The sequence below is a fragment of the Caretta caretta genome, chromosome 1 (genome assembly GCF_965140235.1).
Source record: "Caretta caretta isolate rCarCar2 chromosome 1, rCarCar1.hap1, whole genome shotgun sequence".
Lineage (NCBI taxonomy): Eukaryota > Metazoa > Chordata > Testudines > Cheloniidae > Caretta > Caretta caretta.
This window is the reverse complement of record NC_134206.1, coordinates 68,714,405-68,727,092: the sequence shown is the minus strand read 5'-3', so window position 1 is coordinate 68,727,092 and position 12,688 is coordinate 68,714,405. Positions and strand designations below refer to the sequence as shown.

Here is a 12,688-nt window from a genome sequence, read left to right as displayed (position 1 = left end):
ATCTACTTTGTGTCTCTCAGAACATTTGATGCAGTTCTTGAGTATGGATTATGGGAAAACTTCAGATGATACTTCTATGTATTTTATGGAACTCCTCAAAAGTGTATGCAAATTATAACTGTCTGCAGGGGGAGCTAGAGAGCGACATAAGCAAACTTGCCTTGCAGCAGGTAAGAATGCAACCTAAATTCTCCCATTTTACCTATAGAGAAAACCAAAGAGCTTCTGTTTCCACAAACCTGCTAGCCCTAGGACTTATATATAGCTTTGTCCGCACACACATACGTATGTGCATACGTCAAGTCTGCTATACTTGCAAAACAGTTTCCATCATAAATAGGGATTATGGTCAAAATTTGAACTCTGGATGCCTAAATCAATACTTAGGCACCCAAATAGATGTGACCTGTTTTCAAAGGATCCAAGCACCTCCCACTTCCTATTGAAGTTTTGAGGTATGTTGTTTTATGTAACACAATATGTGGCAAACAGATTATGTACTACCTATTATTAAGGTTGCCTGTCAATTCCCATTATATGTAAAATTAATGTAAAAAATGTTTCATTCAATTAGCAAAGTAAAAAATGATCAAGAAAATTTGAGGATCATTCTTATATTATTTTTTCACTATTACCAAAGTATTCATTAAACACTGTAAGGTATGTAGTTTGTGTTGTACTTGAAATAAATGGATAATCTATTGAGATAATTGAGAGGTTTATTTGAATGTTAACGTTGGCTACAGAGAAACAGGTAGATAAATCATGATAATTTGCTTTAACTAGCTTCACTGAATGCTCTTTTAGCCTTAACAGTAATACACAGCTTTGTAGTTTATGCAAGAGAACATTACCAAAAACTTACCAGGATGCATGAGAACATGGATAAACTCTATCAAAATGTGATGGGATACTATGCCATTGATTTGAAAAAGGTTTCGGTGGAAGAATTTTTAACCGACTTGAACAACTTCAGGACAATGTTCTTGGTACAGTATGTCTATTGATGTTAAAATTGTTTTCCAGGAATGATTTGTTTGTTAGTTCAAATATTGATGGGCTATTCAATATTTTTTTCTGTCTTCTTGAATGGTAACATACATTTATATCAGAAACCCTAATTTCTACATCCCAGATTCTACAATGTAAAGAAAAGGAAATATTCATTCATTATCTTAAAATTATCTGTACCTTCAGAAGGAAAAAACTGAACTATTATAAATTAAAACTGGGTCCTTGATTTACTAGATAACATGCAGGAGGTTGTAAGGGGGCAGAAGGCAGAGAAGAGTTTTAAGTTCTTTACTTCTGTTCAGATGAAACTTCTTCTGTCTGACTTACTATAGGATACTTGTATGACCCAAGGACTTCTTAATGTGAGCTAGGAATGGGTTACAGAAATCACATAAATCTGATGTGTATATTACAGTTCACCAAAGACTATCATGTGAGGTCTCAAATGAAAGTTATTGTCACTCTGGTCCTTAACATTGTTGTGAAATATATGCAGAGATGATATGCACACATACTGAAAATATGTCATACCAAGATAAAAGTCATCAGCAAAGGTGAAAAATAGGTTTTCCTTCTGTATCCTCTGGTATCTCTTTGTCAGTAGGTAAATTAAACATTGTAAGGTCATACAATAGATGTCCATTTACATACAAAATCAACAGGAAAGAAGCAAACAGAAATAAATGAGCTGCAGAGGTTATCCTGGCTGTGTGCAAACACAATGAATTTAGGGGGAGTTCTGTGCTGGCTGCTTCTCAAAGAAACACCAATCCTGGCTTTTGCATAAAATAGGCATAATTTTATCAGATTCTAGACACTTCCTGAGGAACCTTTTTTTATTTTTCATGGTTTACTTGATTTGTAATATATTCTGAATGCCTGGTCTTTTGTTTTTGTTTTTGTTTTCTTAAGAGGTCTGCTCTTTTATATCCACTATTTTTTATTTAAGGACAAAAAATATTTTTTAGAAACACTTTTAGCTGCTTAGATTAAAAAAAATACTTTAGGTGAGTAACTAAAATGTTCAAAAAGATAACTTTTTAATCTTTTAATGTTATGATCTTTCATCTTTTAATGTAATTAATATTGCATATGCAGAAGTTCAAACAATGGGATGAAGGAGGTACGGGAATGGGTATGAAGGAAGAACATGATATTTTAACTCTTAGGGCATGATCTAGTACACTGAATTTATTAGTAGCTTTCCAGGCTGAAAAATCCTCCAGGAAAAGGAAAAACAATTCCAAACTTGCAGCTGACCAGCCTCTGGAGGGAGGGTTTGAAGAAAACTCATGAAAAAAGGACTGTCTTCTCCTTTTCCTAGACCCTGACTTTTGGGGACACGACAGTCCTTTCTCACCTAACTGGATTCTCTTAATCCAGATGCCATGGTGATGGGTGTTTCAAAACATCTGTAAAAAAGATGCAGCACCTATCACCATGTAACATGGCTGGCAGTTGATCCACCATTGTACATTTGTCTGTGAAAAAGGAAATATGGTCAAGAAATTTAAGTTGGCTAAGTTATAAGATTTGACAAATGGAGTTGTTAAAGGTCAGTTGCTGTTCCATTATCTGTAGGGGACACTCTAGTTCCCCTTTATTAACACTACATTTAAATAACATTAATTATGAAGAAGTTACTGGATAATTACACCATAACATATTTTAATATGGTAGTTTAAATCAGCATGCAGTTTGAGATCAGATTTCTTGCTTTCTTTGCTTTTAATTGTTGGTGCATAATGTGTGACCAAATGTTATAGATTTGCATAAAAAAGAGGAATTAGATATTCTTACAATTAAAATCAATATCTGTGTATAATTAAATTTTACAAATGAAGAAAAGATAGGTTGTGAAAACTAGATTATTTTGAAGGCTTAAATAGTCTTCTCTTTGGATTGCTGAAATACCACTACCATCCTTTAAGCAGTTCTATATGTGGTAGACAAATCCAGAGGGCATAGTATATTCTCACTTGCTTTTACTTTAGCATGTTGATGTACTTGTTGTATTGAACACACTGAAATTGGGCCGGTGTCAATGACTAAAAAGAAAACCTCACACTCTATATGAGTACTTTTGTTAAAATTTTCCACTGCACAATTGAAGAAAGAGAGAGAGATGCAACATCTATCTGTATACAGAACAATTACAAAAATAATCCTGGCATAGTATTATTTTGTAACTCCCGCACACAACTTAATCACTAATTTATGTAGAATCCATTATAATTATATTTAAAATGACTTCCTAGTTGCCATTGTTTTTATACCTATTTTATGTTGTGCAAAGAAGGCTATCCTCTGGCCAGAAAGGGGTGAACATACTGCTATTTCTTAGTAACAGGGAAATGGCAGTTCTTCCTGGCAACTAAGGAGGGGACTTCAGATGCCAAAGTTAGTCCTTACAAATAGGCAAGCAAGTAGCACTGGATGTCTGGCCTGTAAATAGTCACTGTCATGTTTGGTTGGTTGCTCTTTCATCTACAAATTGAGCAGAAATTAAATGAGTTAATATTTCAAGTTCTGCAAGTCAGATTCCTTAGTCCTTATATTTTTGTATGTATACACTTGATCATCATTTTACATACTATGATATAGTAACTGTCCTGCTTTTGGAAATTCCAGTCGTCATAATATAGATTTTTGAAAGGGTTGTCCCTGAAATAATTTCTTGTATAGAATGACGAATGGAATATTGTCTAGTGGTTAATGAATAAGAATCAGATGTTTTCAGCTATATTTGTAGTTCTGCCGCTAAATCTCTGTGGTCTTGGACAGTTTAGTTAACTTTACTATGTTTCAGTTTTCTAGCTGTAAAATGCTTCACTAACTAACAGGAATATTACTAATTTTGTTTTTAAAGTGCTTTGCGATCTTTCAGCGGGGAAGATCTTCTAGCAGTGCAAAGTATTGTTCGACCAGATAGAATCAACCATCAGGGAAGAAAGCTTATGAGAGATAATGGTAGATTTGCTATGAGCCTATCTCTACCATGATGAAAATAATGTTTTCTTCTCTGCAATAAGAGCTGCGAAATATAGACCAGCAAAAACTTTGTACATCGTAGACATTCCGATTAATCTGAACTTGTTTGGTTTGGTAATAGTTGTTGTGAGAAACCGTTTGCTTATTTCACAGGCAAGAGCAATCCAATCATAACTTTTCTATTTCCATGAGAACAATGTCAGAGTGCGAGTTTTTGTCATTTGATTTGCTCATGTTTTTTTTCTAACATTTTGGGTATGTTTAGCAAATTGCCATTGATAGAATCATACGACTGGAAGGGACCTTGAGAGGTCATCTAGTCCAGTCCCTTACACTCATGGCAGGACTAAGTATTATCTAAACCAGAGGTTCTCAAACTGGTCCCTGGTCCACGAGATCCATTCAAATGGTCTGCTGATAGTTCCCTCTAAGGTGCGTGCCTGGGCGGCCACACTTGAGAAAATGAAGGGCCACCCACCGAATTAGTGGAGTTGCGCAGGCATGGCTCCACTAATTAGGTGCCTGGACCCTGGAGAAGACACACATGTAAGGTGAGGTGCTGGCCTTGGGGGGATTATGGGGTTGGTGGGAGGCGGCAGTGGGGGGGAATTTAGGATGTGCAGGGCTGCGGTGGCCAGAGAAAAAGGCGACTTTCCCCAGCTCCAGGGTTGCGCTGCTGGGGAGAGGTGGCCCTTCTTCCCAGCCTCAGCTCTGTGGTTGCTATGGCGAGGGAGAAGAGACCCCCCCCCTCCTTCCCAGCCCCACCTCAGGGGCTGCCACAGCTGGTGAGAGAGGGCACATCCATTACACTAGGAAGGTAAGACTACTGATATTAAAATATGAGTTGTGTACTTTTATTTGTAGAACAAAAAAACTAATTATTCTAAAGTTTTTTTATATAGCACTTTTATCCAAAGCTCTTTACAATAGATAGCTAACAGTACAAACAACATTTGGAAAGATCATTAAATGGTCTGCCAAGACCCTCAGCAATTTTCAAATGATCCGTGGAAAAAAAGTTTGTGAACCACTGATCTAGACCATCTCTGACAGGTGTTTGTGTAACCTGTTTTTAAAAATCCCCAATGATGGAGATTCCACAACCTCCGTAGGTAATTTATTCCAGTGCTTAACTGCCCTGTCAGTCTGGAAGTTTTTCTTAATGTCCAACCTAAACCTCCCTTGCTACAATTTAAGCACATTGCTTCTTGTCCTATCCTCAGAGGTTAAGAAGAATCTTTTATGTACAGGAAAACTGTTGTCATGTCCACTCTTGTCTTCTCTTTTCCAGACTAAACAAACCCAATTTTTTCAATCTTCCTTCATAGTGTTATGCTTATTAGAAGCACATGGAATCTTTTTCAAGGGGATAAGGCAATATACCACATTTATTGAGAGTACAATTTAAGCATTAAAATCAGCATATGCTTCCATTCACACATGCAAGCACATCCACCAAATGGTTCTACAGCTGGATCTTATAGTTATCAGCCCTTAGTCCTGGGAGTGGATGAGTCACGACAAAAAGTAATTTTCCCTTAATCATGCCTTCTTGTCAACTGTTGGAAATGGGCCACCTTGATTGCATTGGCCTCGTTAGCACTATAAAAGTAATTTTCCCTCCCTTGGTATTCACCCCTTCTTGTCAACAGTTGAGAATAGGCTGCTTCCACCTTAATTGAACTGGCTCATTAGCACTGACCCCCCACTTGGTAAGTCAACTCCAATCTTTTCATGTGCTAGAATATATATTCTACTAACTGTATTTTTCAGTCCATGCATCTGACGAAGTGGGTTTTAGCCCATAAAAGCTTACGCCCAAATAAATTTGTGAGTCTCTAAGGTGCCACAAGGACTCCTTGTTGTTTTTGCTGATACAGACTAACACGGCTACCGCTCTGAAACTAGTCCTTAGTGTTTCTTGGTCAGTTCCAGTGGCCATCTGAAACTGCACACGAGGGAGTGGAATGGAGCTGGGTCTCTGTTGGATGCATCTGAAGTTCCGATGCTGATGCGGAACAAACCCAAAGTCCCGTGGCAATGCACCCTTCTTTTATAGTAATAAGTTCCCATACAAGTCTATGGACCTTGCTGTGTCACACCGGAGCTGTTAATTTTGAGGTATTCAAGGTTGCTCCTAATTAGCATTATTTTGGGTTGTTACCAGGAGTATCCGCAGCTGTTTCTTATCTCGTCCCTCTGGCTCCATTCCTTAACTTGTCCTTGGGGCATATGCCTTTGCTTTAGGGTTGTCAATCTGCCATCCAGGTGATTCTGATAGTAAGGTTGGTGCCTCTCAATTCCTTCACTCCCCCTTGACCATCTGGCCCATCAGTACTGGTGCCTCCTGTCTCTTCTCTGTGCATCAGCATGCCATACATTCTTCACTGTCACACAAAATGGTAATAAATTTCAAACACAAGAATTACAGCCATAACTTCTATCCTTCTAAGAACAATCATGAACACAATCAGCAAAGAATAAACCCAGAAAAATTTCTTCTTACTAATTCAAAGCTAGCAAAATGGAGTACAAAGCAAAATGAAGTACAATTTACTTGAGACAATTTCTCCCCATTAGGCTTTTGGCCTATAATAGGTCATGTTTTGTAGACCTTTAATCATTTTTGTTGCTCTTCTCTGGACTTTCTCCAATTTGTCCACATTATAATCCTATCCTCCAAAGCATTTGCAACCCCTCCCAGCTTGGTCTCATGAGCAAACTTTATAAGTATATTCTCCATACCATTATCCAAGATACTGAACAGAACCGGACCCAGAACCAATCCCTGCGGTTCTCCACTTGTTATGCCCTTTCAGAATGACTGTGAACCACTGATAACTACTCTAGAAACAGTTTTCCAATCAGTTATGCACCCACCTTGTAGTAGCTCCATCTAGGTTGCATTTCCCTAGTTTGTTTACAAGAAGGTCATGCAAGACCGTATCAAATCCTTACTAAAGTCAAGATATACCACGTCTACAACTTCACCCTATCCACAAGGCTTGTTACCCTGTCAAAGGAAGATATCAAGTTGATTTGACACAATTTGTTCTTGATAAATCCATGCTGACTGTTACTTATCACCTTATCTTCTAGACATTTGCAAATTGATTGCGTATGTATTTGCTCTGAATACAGAAGTTAAACTGACTCGTCTGTAATTCTAGGTATTTGCAAATTGATTGCTTAATCACTTTTCCAGGTACAGAAGTTATGCTGACTGGTCTGTAATTCCCTGGGTTGTCCTTATTTCCTTTTTTATAGACAGGCACTATATTTGCCCTTTTCCAGTCTTCTGGAATCTCTCTCATCTTCCATGACTTTTCAAAAATAATTGCTAATGGCTCAGATATCTCCTCAGTCAGCTACTTGAGTATTCTAGGATGAATTTCATCAGGCCCTGGTGACTTGAAGACATCTAACTTGTCTAAGTAATTTTTAACTTGTTCTTTCCTTATTTTAGTCTCTGTTTTCTTGATACCCTTTATGTCTCCAGTTATTTTGATCTCGTTTTCTGCCTTGGCCTTTCTAATTTTGTCACAATATATTGCGTTATTTGTTTATATTCATCCTTTGTAATTTGACCTAGTTTCCACTTTTTGTAAGACTCTCTTTTGATTTTTAGGTCATTGAAGATCTCCTGATTATGCCAGGGTGTCTCCTGCCATACTTCCTATCTTTCCTACGCAATGGGATATTTTATTTTTGTGCCCTTAATAATGTCTCTTTGAAAAACTACCAGCAGCTTTCAATTGTTTTTTCCCCTTAGACTTGCTTCCCATGGGATCTTATCTACCAACTCCCTGAGTTTGCTAAAGTCTGCCTTCTTGAAATCCATTGTCTTTATTTTGCTGTTCTCCCTCCTACCATTCCTTAGAATCACGAACTCTACCATTTCGTGATCACTTACACCCAAGCTGCCTTCCACTTTCAAATTCTCAACCAGTTCCTCCCTATTTGACAAAATCAAATGTAGAACAGCCTCTCCCCTAGTACCGTTCTACACCTTCTGAAATAAAAAATTGTCTCCAATACATTCCAAGAACTTGTTGGGTAATCTGTGCCCTGCTGGTATTTTCCCAACAGATGTCTGAGTAGCTGAAGTCCCCAATCACCACCAAGTCCTGTGCTTTGGATGATTTTGTTAGTTGTTTAAAAAATCCGCATCCACCTCTTCTTCCTCATTAGGTGGTCTGTAGTAAACCCTTACCATGACATCACCCTTGTTTTTTACCCCTTTTATCCTTGCCCAGACACTTTCAACAAGTCTGTCTACTGTTTTCATCTCAATCTTAGTCCAAGTGGATACATTTTTAATATATAAGGCAACACCTTCTCCCTTTTTTCCCCTGCCTGTCCTTCCTGAGCAAGCTGTACCCTTCTGTACCAATATTCCAGTCAGGCGTATTATCCCACCAAGTCTCTGTGATGTCAACTATGTCATAATTATGTTTATTTACTAGCATTTTGAGTTCTTCCTGCTTATTCCCCGTACTACTTGCATTAATCAGTGTTTTTCAAAGTTCAGGTCATGAACCGAATTGGCAGGGAAGTGAATCTTTAGTAGATATGGTGTAATGGGCAGTTTTTAAAAAAAAAAACATTAGGATGAATGGTAGCTTTTTTTCTGTTTTTTCTTCTTCATGAGTGAGGGTTTGTGTTTCAGCAGTGACTGAACAATGTTCTTCAGAGTGCCTGAGGCCACAGGCTGTCCTCAGGAAAAATAGCCATGACCTAATTCATCTGCACCTCACAATGCCTTTTGATAGCATAGGGGCTTCCATCTTCCCTGAGAGTGGCTTGACTTCAGTCCTGTGGGGAACAATGAAAGGTACTGGTCACCTTGGCTAAAGGGCAACCTGTGGCGTCAGACCCATTGAGAAAGGAGATTGTAGCTATTTTGAAAAAGGGAAGTTTTTCCTGAGTTCTTCTGAAGGATAAGAGTTTGTGCTAGCCTGTGCTGATGCCTTTTTTCCCCTTTGTAGTGACAATAGAGGAGAAAATGTTTAATCTGGGACCATAAGCACTCAGGCATTTTAGGGTTTTGCTGCTGGGAGGAGTTAAGGCTATTTGGGTGCCTTAACTGTTTCTCTATACCTTAACTTGTTGGGATTTCAGTGTTAACTTGAATGCTGAATTTTCTGGGTTTATAATGCTTGTTTTGGAGATAATTACACCATTCCTATAATGTGGTTCTCCCTAAGTGACTGATATATTAGAGAGTAAAATATACTATATGGAAAGTACAATATCTTCAGATTATATATTATTTAATATGTAACAGACTTGGTAGAAGGTGCAAGTGACCTTTTAGCAAGAGTTATTTGACTGACAATATAACTTAGGTATTTTTTCATTTTTATAGTTTACAAGTTTGTTCTGTCTGAAACTACTTACATTAAGTTTCATTACCAGTATCTCTCTCTCTCTCTCTCTTTTTTTTTTTTTTAAATAGCAAGCAGCCAAGGAGAATGTAAGAAGAAGAGAAGCAGAGGAAAAACAGAGACGCGCTAGAATAGCTAAGGAGAAAGCAGAAAAAGAAAAATTAGAGAGGCAACAAAAGAAAAAGCGCTTGTTAGAAATGAAAACAGGTGAGTAATATGGAAAACAGCCTTTCATATCTAGTGTTCTACATGAAATGAAACTACAGCCTCTATTTTGTTATTATCTTGATGTGCTCTGGAAGAGAGGCAGAATAAATTATTTCAATAAATAGTACAGCAAAGCTGTTCTTAAATTTGATTTTATTAACAAGCTGTTCTAGCTTATCTGCTTTTCTCAAGTTATGTTAGACCTTGAAAATGGTGCTCAGTACTTTCCCATTCACTATTTATTTAACATTTTGTACTCAGGTATCAATGATTTATCTCAATTAAAGCTAAGCTGAAAAAGAAACTATAATGTTACATGTGAACAAAGTCACTTTCCAAATCACAGAGCCAATTTATTTATATTTTAACTAAGGGAAACTGTGATTTTTGTAATTGTTCCTTTTATGACAATAGGCTTCTTTTATGTAGCTAAGATTTTTCTCTGAGTATGTGTCAATGTGGATCCCACTGTGAGTGTACATGTACCTCATGTGCATGAGAATGGAGTTTTTCTGAATAGTATTGTGTCCATCAGGGCCATGTGTGTGTCTTTTGCCTCCTTTTGACGGAGCATGAGGGTGTAAAGAGTGGGACAACTGGGACGTTTGATCAGTTCCCTCTTATTACCCATATCAGTGAGACAGAACCTGGTGAGTGTCCAACTCACTAGTTCTTAGCTCAGGGTAAACTTCTACATATCTTCACGAAAATCTCAGAACTACTTCTGATCTTTAATATAGACCACCATGAAATGTCTCCATCCCGCTGAACTGATCTCTAATGATCAGACTCCACTCACTGTACAGGGTTCATTAGCATTATCAGCTCAAAACTGGTGGGCTTATAGCCCTATCCCTCAAGGTGGACACAGTACGTATGTTTTCTGTATGTCAGAATCTCGTATACCAAGCAGATGATCGGTCTGCTTGTCATTCTCCGCAAGAACACAGAAGTCATGACATGAGGCTAAAGCTCCATCTCCTGCAATAGTCCTTATGGGTCTGGGGGGTTCTGGAGGCTCTGGTAGAGAGGAAGAAGCCACAAATCTCAGCAATCTTTCTAGTCAGATCTGTGCAGTTCAGGAAGTTTTATATATATGGTTTTATATATATATAGATGATGTGTGTCCTTTTCGGAGGACACCTATATATATACCAGGGGTCGGCAACCTTTCAGCAGTGGTGTGCCGAGTCTTCATTTATACACTCTAATTTAAGGCTTTATGTGCCAGTAATACATTTTAACATTTTTGAAGGTCTCTCTATAAGTCTATATATTATATAACCAAACTACTGTTATATGTAAAGTAAACAAGGTTTTCAAAATGTTTCAGAAGCTTTATTTAAAATTAAATTAAAATGCAGATCTTATCAGTTTAGTGTGATCCTTGCCATTGCTTTTCCTTGCTGAGTTTTCCAATGTCTGGCACGTATTTGGATACTTTAAGGTGCACACAGGCTTCTGAGTGATCAGTTGTTAACCAGCTCTGAGAGGGACGGAGGACAGATTTCATGTGTGAAAATGCCTGTTCACACAAGTATGTGGATCCAAATGCTGAAAGCATTGCAAACACAATTTTCTTCAAACAGTTAAATTTCACTGGCAGGGACATCCAGCACGTCCAAACAGAGGCCCCATGATCTCTCTCGGTAGCTTCAAGTGCGCTCCGCAGATCCACAAACTTTGATGTCCACAATTCTGAGCTTTTTAACTGAATGAGCTGCATTTCGAAATCTTCAGCACCCATCCACTGAAATACAGGCAAATCCAAGTCGCTTTCGTTGAACTTTTCAGGTTTAATTAGAAAACAAAGCATTGGGCCAAATCGCTGGAAATCTTGAAATCTCTCAGAAAATTCTGATTCCAGTTCTTGCATGTACTTTCCAATCTCATCGACATTGACAGTGCAACGTGTCGATAGCTCTTTTATGAGTTGGAAGTAGCGGAAAGTAGAAGTTTGAATATCCCTGGAAAAAACTGCTAGTTTCACAGCAAATGCTTTCCAGGCTTCATAAAGATCCAGAACTGTTTGCCCTGGAGACCGAAGTTGAGTTTGTTTAGGTGAGCGGTAATATCAGTTAGAAACATGAGCTTACATAGCCATTTGTCATCATCTAGTTCGGGGTAGTTTTGTTCTTTTTCCAACAAAAAGGCCTTGAGTGCATCAAAACAGTTGCAAAGCACACCAAAACCTTGCCACGATTTAGCCACTGAATGTTGCTGTGAAGTGGGATGTCGTTATAAGCACTGTCCATCTCTTCCAGCAGTGCTTGAAATTGTCGGTGAATCAAAGCAGATTGAGCAACAAGGAAATTCACAATTCGTACACTGTATTCATCACATTATTAAGCTCCGAATTAGAAAGTTTAGCACACAGGTTTTTCTTGATGGATGATACAGTGAAATTTGACTGTCAGATGGCCAATTTGATCTTCAAGTAACTTTACAAATCCCTTCTGTTTTCCTACCATGGCAGGAGCACCATCTGTTGTCACACAAAATATTTTTCTGGTGTCAACTCTTCATTCTTCAAAATGGTTTACAAAACTTTCCAGTATATCTTCCCCCTTTGTTGTACCATGCAGGGGTTTTAGGCAGCAAAGTTCCTCTTGGATTTCATCGGAAGGACAACATCTTGCAACAAATGCCAAACATGGAATGTTGTTTATATCCACGCTCTCATCAACTGCAACACTAAACACTGCTGTGTCTTTCAATGCAGTCTTCTGCTTTTCCTTAATGTTTTCTGCCATTTCACTTGTGTCTCTCAACTGTTCTGGCAGAGATGGGCAGTTCTTTTATTCTAGATACGATTGTATCTTTATTTGGCAAATCATTGAACAAAATCTCCGAACTGCTGAGAAAAACTTCTTTTATATATTCCCCATCTGTAAATGGCTTTCCGTTTTTTGTGATGCACTGTGCAATCTTGTAAATTCCTTCTGTAGCTTGATTTTTACTTACACTTAAGCTTTTAAAAATACTGCTTTGCTTCTCATAGGCTGCTACTGCCTTTTTGATCGATTCAGTCTTGTCTGCTTTGTCAAGAAAGGTTTTCTCGTGCTTCGTTTCAAAATGTCGAGCACTTG

The 12,688-nt window shown here is 38.0% G+C and overlaps 1 protein-coding gene across 5 annotated transcripts in view; it reads left to right on the top strand.

Annotated features, from left to right (window-relative positions):
• DIAPH3 (diaphanous related formin 3) overlaps window positions 1–12,688 on the top strand; it is a 530,405-nt gene that overhangs the window by 373,890 nt on the left and 143,827 nt on the right. For all 5 annotated transcript variants that reach the window (XM_075128866.1, XM_048851760.2, XM_075128870.1 and 2 more), the window contains 2 exons: window positions 823–989; window positions 9,464–9,599. In XM_075128866.1, coding sequence (XP_074984967.1) covers window positions 823–989; window positions 9,464–9,599 — 303 coding nt within the window. The remainder of the gene's footprint in view (window positions 1–822; window positions 990–9,463; window positions 9,600–12,688) is intronic.